Raw genomic sequence first — 13736 nt, 5'->3', positions numbered from 1 at the left:
GGGGAGTTCATCGCGACGATCCGTGGGTGGCTTCTCAGACCGTGGAGAAAAATGTTGAACGTACGGTGTGTTCCTGCTTGCGTATATAGAGATGGATGGATGGAGAAGTAAACGGGGACTATTTGCAGTCTATTTGACTCGTGTGCTCCAGATCGTGTCGCCCGGTCACATTCTTGGACTTTGTCTCTCTGTTTTCAGCGTGTGAAATCGAGCTAGAACTATTTCGTGTATGTTGATTACAATTAAGTAGCGCTATGGTTTACGCGATGCTTGCATCAGGAGATTGAGACCGGCCGGTAATGTGGTAGGTGCGTGCTCGACTTGGTCAGTCAAGATCAATTTCATGCTTTTGGTGAACCCATATATTTTATAATTTGGCATACTTCTCTCTGAAGTGTATATTATTGTAAAATGAACTTTCAAAACGAAACCAAGCAAATGACAATCTTGCATACCGTGCGGTCGTACAGCGGGTGACGGGCTCAAACGCTATTTCACCACCGTCTCCTCTACCGCACCACCACCGCCTCACTACCTGCTCCGGCGAGCAATTTCGCACTATAGCAGATCCATCGGCCCCTTCCGCGATGTGGTCGAGGTGAGGCTAATTCGGCCTGGCGATGGGCCGGAGCACGCATGTTTATTGCGCTCGGAGGGCGCAAAGAAGTGTGCACGTGGCGGTGGACCAACCACGGCCTCACCCCACCTCCGTCCCTCCACGCCTACGCCCACGACGCGGAGGCGGGGTCCTCCTCCTTGTGCTGGCGCCATCGTCCTCGCTCCCCCACCTACTCCGATGAGGAGGGGAAATGCTCGTTGACGGCGACCACATCAACAGCAACGAATCCGAGCACCATGCTATCGAGAAGCAACGGCGCCGGTCAGAGCGAGTGGCCGTGGCGGCGCAGAAGCGTGACAAGGAGGAGGCGTGCTTGGCCCTCATGCAGGTGGCATCCTGCGAAACCAAGCAAGTGGAGCTCACAGTCCGCCGCTTGAAGGAGGTCCGCCGCGTTAAGGGGCGCTCGCCCGTCATCGCCGCGTCCACAGGTTTGATAGTATATTTTAGTAGTTTATTTTGCATAGTGATGGTGTGCCGATGAACAAAATCGCGCAATGTTGAATGCTCACTTCTCAAAGTACGGTTATTAATCTTCCCAATCTTAATTTGAGCATGCAAACCTGTTTAGAGTGGCATGTAGTCTCGTTTTTTCAGTTTGCAATTTACTGAATCCGCTTGAGTTGCTCTTACAATTGTTCAAGTGGGCTAAACATGAAGATGTACATGACGTCATTGGTTCACTTAAGTAGGTCCATGTTCACACATCAGAGGGAATCAAATTTGGACGTGGCTACAGAGTGCCCGGTTACCAGTTTGTCTTCCGCAGTGCCCCTCCCGAAATGGAAAACTTTCCGAAAATAGTAAGTGGTCCGTGCAGCGACAACGATTTATATCCGTAAATAGAAACCAGAACCGCGTTCAGCATATTCAAGCCATTCACGCTTTCCCAAAATAGCAAAGCTCTAACCCCGCACTTATTTTCCCCACTCTAGCTCGCACTTATTTCCCCCAGTCGAACTCATAAGCAAATGGAGCGTCCAGCCCTGTTTTATAAATGTAGTTACGAGTGTAGAATAAAACACACAAAAATGGTGTTTGTATTTCAAAATTCTATCCAGTGATTAGTTGCGAAACTATATCTCAGGGAGAAAATCCATACCATAAACATACATCCTCGTATGAAAGAAACGATCATACTAGTACTGTTTTATATACAATGAACTTTGCAATATACTGGATGTATAAAAATGATAAAAAATACATGCAGTTGCAATAAATTACATCTAGAATTGGGGGAATAAATGTAGATCTTCCACCATTCGGGATGTAAAAAAATAGGTAAAAATACATATAGTTGGAAAAAGTTACATATAGAGTTTGTAGAATATTTCTATTGTTACATACTCCTGTTATCACCAGAATTTGACCGGATCAGAGGTGAGCCGCGATGGAAGATGGGCTTGAAGATTATACATAGAAGAAATACATGAATCGGCCTTGTATACAAAGTTTGGGCTAGTTTGCCCGTGTATCTGTAACATAGTAGGATACGTGTCGGTTAGATAGAGTTTGGCTCGTGCCCGGTTGGGATTATTCCCACGTTAGAAAGTCTACGGACTATAAATATGTATCTAGGGTTTATGAAATAGACAACAATCACGTTCACCACAAACCAATCTAGGCGCATCGCCAACTCCCTTGTCTCGAGGGTTTCTTCCGGGTAAGCATCATGCTGCCTAGATCGCATCTTGCGATCTAGGCAGTACACGTTTATTCGTTGTTCATGCGTTGCTCGTACTGAAACCTTTTTGATGGCGAGCAACGTAGTTATCATAGATGTGTTAGGGTTAGCATTGTTCATCGTATCATATGCTATCGTCGTGCAACCCTTAGATGTCTAGCCGTCCTTACACCTATCTTAGGTGTAAGGGCGGCACCCCGCTTGATCATTGTTTAGTAGATCCGATCCGTTATGATTGCTCCTTGTTCTTCAAGGATTAGTTTAATATCTGCATGGTTAGGCCTTACAAACGGGTTGAAGGATCCAAGTGGCGCGTAGGGTGTAGTTTGCTAGCCCTAGACAGGATGTTCGAGGATCAACTTCGTGTTGGTTTTTAGGCCTTGTCTAGGGTCGGTTTACGATCACCGTGCGTGGCCGCCGAGCTCAATCACGAGTAGGATGTTCCGATTATGCGGTGAAAACCCTAAATCGTAGTAGGTCGTTTTAGCTTTATTTTGATCAAGCAGGACCACCATCCGATCGTACACCTCGTACGCATCATGGGTGGATCGGCTCCTTGAGCCGATTCACGGGACAACCCGAGAGCCGATCGAGGCTCGCATTTAATGTTTACGTGTATGCCATGCGAGGAAACTAAGCGAGGCACATCCAACACCTTCCTGACCAGGTATAGGTCAGGTGGCACGCCCTTGCATCAGCATCGGACGTGCGTGCCGAGTATTTGCGGGCCGTCGCTCGGAGGGACCAGGGCCAGTCGCAGTCCTGGGAGCCTCCCGGCTCTACCGTGTTGCCCGTCGCTGCTCGCCGGTGGGTTTCTGACCGCAACAACTCCCACAATTTTGGATGTAGAAAATTAATCTTCCTACATCATTCCACAAATTCTATATGTATAAAACTACTATTGTTACAACCTCCATAATTCTGGATGTGGGAAGATTGGCTATCTATTTGTCACAGAAATTGGGAGTCCACACAGCTACTAGGGCGAAGCGAAAATCTCACTGTCGTGTCGTGGAGGTTCTCGGAGTGGAACGACGGAGCCGCCTGAACTGCCTCGCAAGGCCGGACGCGAGCTACATCTCGCCGGCGCCGGCGTTGAGGTCTGCCCGGCGCGGCCGGGATCCACATGGACGCGCGAGCTGCATCTCGCAGGCGCCGGCGTCGAGGCCCGCCCCACGCGGCCGCCATCGTCCTCGCTCCCACCTACTCCGATGAGGAGGGGAAAAGCTTGATGGCGGCGACCACATCAACAACAACGAATCCGAGCACCATGCTATCGAGAAGCAACGGCGCCGGTCAGAGCGAGTCACTATAAGAAAAACCTTCCATAGAGACATTTTACTAGAGACACTTCCTACTTTGCCTCATTAAAAATCACATTAAGACACTTTGCATATTGTAGTGGCACTTTTTGAGACACTTCAGAAATAGTCTCAAACGTAGGGATATTAGTTGAGACATTTCTGTAAGGTATTGCAATTTTCATTCTATAGACAACTTATGAGATACTTCAAAAGTGTCACAGATAAGATGTCAAGAGGCAATCCATGAGACACTTCATTGTATGTCTTTACTTTTCCTCTAGAGGCAATGTTTGAGGCATTTTACTTGTTCTCTAGAGACATTTGTTCTATGTTTGGGCCATGGTGAGCAATACTAATTAGAAATTTGTTCCAATTATCAACATATACTTGTGAAAGGGTGAGATGGTTAATCGATTAAGTCTTAATCATTAAGGTCGTGAGTTCGAGTATTGCTTTTCACATGGTTTCTTCACATTTATTTACACTAGAGACATAATATAATGCCTCTTTTATATCTTCTAAAATGTATAAATATATTATTACTATTGTCCTTAGCACATAGAGACACCGTCCGTAGTGACACTTTTGAGACAATATGGAAAGTGCCTCTATAACTACGTAAGAGCAATTTAAGTGTCTCTACATGTCAATTCTCTTGTAGTGAGTGGCCGTGGCGGCGCAGAAGCGTGACAAGGAGGAGGCGTGCTTGGCCCTCATGTAGGTGGCATCCTGCGAAACCAAGCAAGTGGAGCTCGCAGTCCGCCGCTTGAAGGAGGTCCGCCGCGTTAAGGGGCGCTCGCCCGTCATCGCCGTGTCCACAGGTTTGATAGTATATTTTAGTAGTTTATTTTGCATAGTGATGGTGTGCCGATGAACAAAATCGTGCAATGTTGAATGCTCACTTCTCAAAGTACGGTTATTAATATTCGCAATCTTAATTTGAGCATGGAAACCTGTTTAGAGTGGCATGTAGTCGCGTTTTTTCAGTTTGCAATTTACTGAATCCGCTTGAGTTGCTCTTACAATTGTTCAAGTGGGCTAAACATGAAAAATGTACATGACGTCATTGGTTCACTTAAGTAGGTCCAAGTTCACACATCAGAGGGAATCAAATTTTCATTTAACGTGGCTCCAAAGTACAACATCATCACCGTCCGAACTTTTTCCCACATATATAGCAAGCAATGTAAATTTGCCAAGCATGTGTCTCATTCCATTTGAGTTGACCATGCTATTACAACTCTATGTGCAAAGTCAGCAAATATGACACATTGCCAAATTTGGGAACATCAAAGACATGTCTAAACACAAAAGAACCAATAAACGAGCACCATGGCAAAGATTTAAGAACAAGGCCCCATTAGACACCCTATTTAATTACTCGATGAATATTCTTATATTGACGTTTATTCCATTTCATGGACATAAGATATTAAGATGTGTGAATATCCGCTAGAAACCATATGATGAATATTTCATTGATATTGTTGGATCATATGATTTATACTATAACATAATATAGTTGAAATATGCGCTAGAAATCTCTGTTAGGATATTATTGGACTGCTCATTTTAGCTATCTTCTAAGGTGCTTAAGGATATAGAAGTAGATGTGATCCCATCACATATACCTACAATTCGTACAAGTGGCACAATTAATCCATCCAGCACCGATTAATTTGTTTTATATAATTTTGTTTTACCTAGTTGAATTAGGATTAGCAAAGAGGTTTTGAAAATGCGTTGTCTTTAAAAGTAAACCAAAATATTCGCTTTGCATAAGAAATATAGTTTACAAATTTATCAGATACATATTTAGAATGGTAGATATTGTACTTGTACACTAGAAATGATGTATCCAAATGTCTAGGATCATTGTTGTGTTCTTAACCTTGCTTCATAACTGAAAAAATAATAGTCAAGATTATATGTTGAGACAACTAATTGTGTTAACAAGGTAAAATAATTAGTATAAACTTGTTACTTTTGTGTACATGCAAATATAGATCATAAATATTTAGGGCCAGTTTTTTTTCAACTGAGCCTTGGTAGAAGCGGCTTAAATTTAAGAAATAGTGCGGAAATAAACTCCTCGACATTGTAGTCCCGTTTTTTATAGTCTCTTCGTCCGGTCTTATTTTTAATCTTATTTTTTAAATTGTTTTGAAAAACAAGTGTAATAAACTTGGATAGTAATTGTGTGAGATTTAACTACTCATTGCGTTAGTGATTTAGTATTTGTTTTCTACATTCTACTACATATCATCCACACGAGCATGCTAGTGATTCAATAGTATTTCACAATATTCGGTTCATTTACACAACAAAAAAGTTCTCCTCTCGCAAAAAGATCTCCTCATCCAGCGAGCAAGTAATCATCTCATCCCTAAATTTGTAGACATCTATGTCAAATATTTAAAAGTGTCACCATAGCAGTATAAATTCATTACAAGTAAATTTATAGACAACTGCTTCACAAAGGAGCATTAGGAAGAACACCAACATCTAGAATTTTTTTGTTTGTGAGTCTAGCTTTTTTCCAATAAAGGAAATATATACTAATATTGTAAAATAACAATTACATCTAGCATCTGCACCAACAAGATGTACAAAGACATCATGGGTACACACACAGCCAAGAGAAAAAGAGAAAAATAAAACAAAAACACTGCCCTTGGTGATGAAACCACTCGCAACAGTAGCACTCAAACCACCACCGAAGATAGCATCGGGACTACAATCGAGATTGTCCAAAAGCAACGGCTCCAAGAAGAAAACAATACACCAGCATTGTTGTTGCTCAACCAAAGATCTTGGGTTTTTACCCTAGAGTTTCCAAAACAATGCTTTTGCAAGGCTATTGCCAGGTGTAGCCCGGCCCGAGGCCCGACCCGAAGCCCGTCCCAAAAAACTCGTGTCTGGGCCTAACAATGTTGGCCCGACACCCGGGCCGCCCGGGCCTAGTAGCCCGAAAAGTCCATTTAACACTACGGCCCGACCCACGGCCCGACAGCCCGATGGGTATCATGGGTATTTGGCCGGGCCGAGCTTGGACCTGATTTTTGAGCATCGGGCTTTCCTCGGCCCGGCACGAGGCTCGGCCCGGCCCGACATATGGCCAGGTATAGGTACAACCAATGAACGCTAGACCTTGTGTTTTCACCTTGAAAATCGTGTCTAGGCACTTGAGGAGCACCACTAAGTATGCAGTCCATCTATGCTGCCACTCCTGCTTGCCAAGGTTGTTGCTACCATTCGCAAAATACCCGACATATAGGAAGAACCCGTGCCGCATTGTCTTCATCCCAACCACTAACCTCTTCACCATTACCAATCTCCGATTGCAACCACCATGGTTTTATCCACCTCTGTCAGTTTCATTGAAATCTAAATAGACTATATTAATTAAGATATGTCCCATGGCATCGAGCCATTATGGATGAAGGTAAGGGCGCGCATGATCGCATCGATTCTGCTCTTGATATCCAGTAGCACCCCGCGCCAAACTACGAAAATCTCTGCGATGACGACCAGAACTCATCGACGACCAGATCGAGGAGGCCGACATGAAGCAGATCGATGCCTTGGTGCTCGAAGAACGAGACAGGCATCCACGCCTCCCCCCTCTGCCCAACAAAGCTCATTAGTACGTTAAAATCGTTGTAATGAGTCATTAGTGAGTTAACCAGCTTGGGTGCTTTTCCTTGTTGCTATAAAAGGAGGTGCTTGGGTGGCTGGGAGGCCAAGTGGCCAACCTATGAAAAACCAAAATTTCATTTATCATTTTACCCTTCCAAATTTACTTTCCCTAGTTGTTGTAAATCTAAGCCGATCGATGCTCTCCTTCCTCCCCCTCGAAGCTCTTGTTCAGGGCTTGCGGATCCTAATATGGTGCTGGAGCTGTGTGGGATGTGAGCCTGGGACTGGGAGGTGCACCTTGTTTGTACCTAATTATCATTTTTCAGTGTACTGTACGGAATTATCTGAGGGGAATTAATAGAACGTAGGCATGATTCTTATACAAAAAAAAAGAGGCGAAAATGAAAGTGATGGATAGGATTGGGCTGTTAGAACGAACTGGGCCGAATGGTTGCTGCCAGGGTGGTACGCACACATCCATCTATAGCCCAAGCCTGCCGCCTTTGTTTGGTGTGGATCACGTTACGCCGCCGCCTGTGATGCCCCCGATTCCCCGCTCCTACCGCCGCCGCCGGCTCCAGCTACGGGAGGAATGGCCGAGCAACCGCTAGCCTCCTACCCCGGGGACCTGCTCGGCGCCGCGGCCGTCTCCAGCTATGGGAGCAAAGAGGCAGCGCTGTTTGCTTGGGTGGTCGCGACGAACATGTTCAGAGGAGGAGCAAGTAAGTTTCCGCCTTCAGCTTCCAAGATTATTTTGCCCAATAGGAATTCCCATCTATGTAAAAATGTGATTGATACACTAATGCACATTGTTACAGCCTAGATGAAGTTCATTAGGTATTTAGCTAGATTTCTGTCAGTGAAAGTCCTGTGGCATAAGAATCTGACCACGTTTGCCTTTTGGGACTTAGCACGCCAAGCTCACATGAACATCAAGTAATCCCCGTCCCTGCTGCTGGTCCGTAACTTCGAATAAAATGCAGTAATCTTAGAACAGCTTCAGTTGTCACCATGTAAATTGGTGACTGTTACAATCATGGCTGGTATTTTAAACAGTAGTTGTCTAGGATTGGGTTTTCCTCCCGTTTTGATCCATACTAAATAGCCAATACAGTAATCTCTAATGGCTGTGGGTACCACCCGTGTGAATCGGTGATCATGTGTTAGAATCATGGCTGGTGTTCTAAAAGTCGAAACATTATTTAGTAGCTGTTGTTGCCCCCCTTTTCAGTTTCCTCTTGAGTCGGTGACATACTACTTCTGAACGGAAGCCAGTGTTAACTTTTTGACAAAACTAACTATTTATTCAAGAGAATCGGCACCTTCCAGTTTCACCACCACTACTCCTATAATCCTATCTATGATGAACAAAAAGGTATCACATCATACCTCTTCTTCTTTGCACCCTTTCCCAATAACAATGGTGGGAATTCGTGAAAAATTAATCTTTACATGATTAATGGAACTTTAAAGACATATTCATCCGAGCTTGTTTCTTCCACATAAAGCCAACCTCAATTTAATCCGTACATTCCATGGAATTTATTTTACGATACAAAGTTGAGTTTCATTACTTTTGTCTAATTTCTGAATCTAGCACATAGAGCCAACCTTCTCAATGACTTGGCAACTCTTCAAGGTTTTTTGAATTCACAAGGCTTATGTCTTCAGGACTGGTAGAACTTGCACTTTGTATGCTCATATTCTGAGCTGAATCTTCACTGGAATGAGACATAAAGATGTAGGTCAAGTTATTTAAAAATATCTTTGCAGAATAACTTCACTAAAGAAAAACTTAAATAAGGTTCATAAATATCTTACAGTAGTTCACAAAAGTTTTGCTTTGGTGGCATCTCCATTTCATCTAAGCTTCTCTCGAACATTTCTAAAACTTTGGCTATTGTAGGGCGATAAATGGGTAGTATTTGTATGCACCACAAGCCAATGAAGGTCATCTTTTTTGCCATTTCCTCAATTTCACTTGTGACATCACATGCTTGGAATCCATCATCTTCTGCAAAGTGGTCATAAATCCAGTCTGGAAAATATTGTTTGCTGGAATTTTCAGCAATTGAGTTCACATTTTTCCTTCCCCCAACCATCTCTAGCAACATCATTCCATAACTATAAACATCTGACTTTGTTGAAACCACACCAAAGGTTCGATAGTGAACTTCTGGAGCGATGAATCCAATTGTTCCTCTAGGACCAGTCATCGAAAGCTTGCTCTCATTTGCATGACACAATTTAGCTAGACCAAAATCAGCAATCTTTGGGGTAAAATCCTTGTCTAGAAGGATATTCTGAGGCTTGATATCGAAATGAACAATCCGAGCATTACAGCCATGGTGCAAGTATTCTAGGCCACGAGCAATCCCAATTGCTATCGCATAAAGCCTCTCCCATCCTAAAGTTTCTTTTGGGTTCCCTGAGTAAATGTACTTATCCAAGGAACCGTTGGACATGTACTCATATATAAGAGCTCGTTTCGATCCCTCCAAACAAAACCCAAATAAGCTAACAATATTAACGTGAGAGGTCCTGCCAATGCTCATAACCTCATTCACAAACTCATCGCCATTTCCTTTGCAGTCATGCAAGAATTTTACAGCAACCAAACGACCATCATGTAGTCTTCCTTTGTAAACCACACCATAACCACCTCTTCCAAGCTGATCACTGCGAGAAGACGTTATCTTCATTACCTTTGAGTACATGTATCTTTTTGGAGCTAGGGATCCATAAGATACTATCATGGCCTCATAATTCTTTTCATTGTTGCTGCTAGTCTTCTTGAGAAACCATTGTCGCTTGCCCTTTTTATGCCATGTTAGGAAATAAATACATGTAAAGAGCAAGGTTGCACCTGCTGATGTCAAAGCTGAGATGGAAGCACATGTTATTTCCTTTTGTAAATCAGAAGTTATTATACATTCATTATGATTACAAAGATGATCAATAGTTTAACTTTCTCTTTTTTGAAGAGTTGATTGTGGTAATAGTACCAACAAGCTAAAGACCATAAGTTGCCCAGTCATGCATTATGCAGAAATGAGAGTTTCTTGTTACAGTTTTAAATTTTAGAACCATTTTTCAGTGACTACTGACAAGATAAATTTTAAAGTTAGCATTTCATCATAGAAAAATACTATTACTGAACTACTAATATTTAAATCATTCCATACAAAAAGATAGAAAATGTTTTAACATACCTATTAACATGATCTTCGTGAAGGCCCACTTACTACCTGTAATATGACATATAATTTATTAGTAAAAACTATATTGTTCAATAGTATTATATTGGTTGTTTTTCCAAAAGAAAGAAAGGTGTAAGTATATGAATCTTCAATATTCTATGATATGGAAAAAACACATTGCAAAATAATGAAGAACAATAGAACATGGAATATTGGGGCTTTTGTTTGATTGAGGTATTGAACAACAATGTAGCTCAAATGGAGGTTTGCCAAAACAAATTTCAAGTTACAATCTCATCAAAATGAATTATAAGTATGTGTTTCGATGTCATTGTGTTGATAGTACACTATGGCTCTAGCTGGCTGACGAAGGCTGTGGGTGGGGGGCAGCAGTAGGAAATCCCTGCGTCGGGGGCTTGCAGGCGCATTCGGGCCCGCTCTAGGTCCGGCGGACTATGCTAGAACTCACATCTGGCTGTCGGCTATGTGCACCTGCCCGAGGGTCGGCGGTGCACTAGAGCTGCGGAGATCTTGTCTGGCATGCCGCGGTGGGGTGCTAGGGTGGCGCCCCTCACCGAAGCTGGAGGTGACGAGGTTTGGGACGGCGGAGAAGCACAGGGACGGTGTCTGGCAGAGCTGGCCATGCGTGGGTTTCATGCCCCCCCCCCCCCCATCCTCCCCGGGTACAGTGTGGCTAGCATGTCGGATTCAGGCCAGGGGCCTAGATCTAGCGTTTGCATAGTAGTTGTTCTTTCAGGTTTTGTGGGCTTGGCCGGTGGACGCTGGTCCTGCCTGTTAAGCCCCCGTCGTCCAAGGGCTGGTTGGCTAGCTCGGACCTTCCTAGCCCGCTCTAGTGGATTTGCCGGCGTGGCATGTGCCACGTCATGGGCGGGAAATCTTGGATGCGGATGTGGCAGCCTCGGAAGGTGGACTGCGCAGGTGACTCAGCGCACCGTGTGGGCTACAGGTGAAAACCTTTGACTGTCTTGGTCTCAATGACAGCGATGCAGCGCGCTGTCACCCTCTTGGCGGCATCATCGTGGAGCTCCGGTCCCCCCAAGTCTCGGTCTTCAGTGACAAGTTTGGTTTTCGATGTTCTTTCTTATTTATCTCTGATTCGCTTTGTAATAGGTTTTTCTCATCACTTTGTATTGGTTCAGCCGTGGGATTTATTTATAAATCATTGTTTAGCTCTTCGGCCATGGGCATTATTTATAAAGTGAGGACGAAAGCCTATTTCTAGTAGGAGAGAAAGAACATGATTGATTCCTAAAGGTGGGAAGTAGCTTATCGAAGTTGCCCACCAAAGCCTCTCTTGTTCCATAAATAAATTTTATGAAGTTCAAGTAGTTCAGTGAAAAAATTTCTTCCATCCTTCCAAGCTCCTCGAGCTTGATCCACAAAAGATATGTGCATTTCTTATTTATAGTTTAGTATTAGAATGCTAAGTGAACAAACAAAACAATTTGATGACTGAACTTACCACTGACAGGTGCACGCTGCCATTTCAAGAGGAAGCCGCCGCCGATGAGCTGCTCGTAGTCGCTTGTGATCACCTCGCCGTTTGCACCACCCAGCACCGGCACGACTACGGGACTGTCACAGCCCTCGATAGCCCTTGTCTCATCGTAACTCCCTTCCGTGCGGACAAACACCTGGCTCTCATTCCCACACCTCATTCTTGTCTGCTCCAGCTCTCCGTTCCGACGTGCCACGGCAGCCGCTGTGCAGTTGTACATGACAAGGTTCAGGTTGATGGGGTCGATCTTAAACGGGATGCCCAGCTTGTCGGAGGTGTTCCAGCCTGTTCCTTGGCAGCTGTTGGACGCTTGCAACAGTTTCTGCTTGCAGATATCCACAACGCGCAAACTCTCTTCCTCGTAAGAGATGTCCATGATCATGAATCCGACACTGAAGGGTATAGAGCTTGGTAGAACTGGAGTGTTGTTAAGGCAGGTGATTTCGAAGTCCGGGGAACCACATGATCTTCCCGTCTGCCAATCAGAGAGCCAGAATGGGTCAGAGATGGTGAGGTTGCCACAGCTCATAGCCGAGCAGCCTTCCGTGTGCTCCTCAGCCGCCCCAACGGCCAGCATCAGCGATACCCACCAGGCCCAGAAGAGGCAGCAGCTTGGAGACATGGCAGCACAGGATTTGGAATTTTTTGTTATTGAGCGGGGTGCTGCACCCTGGACGGTTTCGGAAGATGGAAGTAAGAGAGAATAAGAATACTCTGCTAGTGAGTCGGGGCACTAGGCTTCTTGGTGCACAAATCCTGTGAGACGAGTTTCACACGGTGGCCAAAAGACTAGCTTGTTGACTGCTTCTGGGATGATTTTTAGTCAGTTTGGCAGAATCCCAGTGGACCAAGTCTCCACAGAGCGATTGGATGTGACTGCCTATAGTGGAATTCCATTAACTGAATGTACTTCTCCCCAGCAGTACCATGGCACGTAATATTACAACAGAAACCATTTGCAAACACTTTTGTGTGGTGTTGTTGTTGTGGGCGCATTAATTCAATGTTTCTTTTCGTCGGAAGAGATAACTTTGTTGACTACTGAATACTCTTCATACAATGTTTCTGGAGAGGGAGCCATTTATTATTTAGTCTGTATGTGCTGGTACTTGGTGAACTCCACGATTTGCCCATTACCTGCACTTTAACTTTCATCTAGATAATTGCAGTTATCCCAGGCGGATGGCAGGGCTCTTCAACCAGAGCGTGCATGGGTGGTTTGTCTCACCACCAGGAGGAGAAGAGATGTACCGAGGTAGTCACCACCAGGAGCAGAAACGGCGATGTAAGATTTGGAATTTGTTGCAGCGGTGATCATGTGGTGTGAGGAGATAGAAGAGAGAATACAGTGCCTAGTGGGCAGAGTGCTGGCTACCTTGGTCCACACGTCCTGGAAATGGTCTTCAGACTTTTCAGAGTGTTCAGCAGAATCCAGTGGAGAAGTCTCGAGGTGCGCTTGGATGTGATTGCCAGCAGTGGATTTTCGATTGACTTAGTGTGGACATCATGATACATAAAGTCGCAAAAACAATCTGCAAAATGTCGTGGTGCCTTGTTCATTCTTTGTGGTGGTGTTGTATTCGATTACACTATTTTGATATTATTTTTTTCATGTGTTAAGATAGAGCTTTATTGATTGTTGAATACTACGTATTATATATACAATCTCTGTGTGGAGAAGACGCATGCCTATGTTAAATATGATCCTGCAACTCTTTCAAAACATATCCTTCTACAAGGTGTGATCCTCCAGCTTATATTCCAAAGTGACCTC

General features: G+C 44.2%; 1 protein-coding gene across 1 annotated transcript; it reads right to left on the bottom strand.

The window, feature by feature from the left end:
• Nucleotides 1-8858: 8858 nt before the first annotated feature.
• On the bottom strand, nt 8859-12701 carry LOC124664327 (LEAF RUST 10 DISEASE-RESISTANCE LOCUS RECEPTOR-LIKE PROTEIN KINASE-like 2.4). The gene is made up of 4 exons (XM_047201871.1): nt 11927-12701; nt 10456-10491; nt 9065-10124; nt 8859-8964 (listed from the first exon to the last, which is right to left on the bottom strand). Exons 1-4 carry the CDS (start codon nt 12582-12584, stop codon nt 8859-8861), a joined length of 1860 nt encoding a protein of 619 aa, XP_047057827.1. The 5' UTR covers nt 12585-12701.
• Nucleotides 12702-13736: the final 1035 nt, after the last annotated feature.

The sequence above is a fragment of the Lolium rigidum genome, chromosome 6 (assembly GCF_022539505.1).
Source record: "Lolium rigidum isolate FL_2022 chromosome 6, APGP_CSIRO_Lrig_0.1, whole genome shotgun sequence".
NCBI lineage: Eukaryota > Viridiplantae > Streptophyta > Magnoliopsida > Poales > Poaceae > Lolium > Lolium rigidum.
Note: the sequence above shows the minus strand (reverse complement) of the source record. Positions and strands in the feature narration are given on the sequence as shown.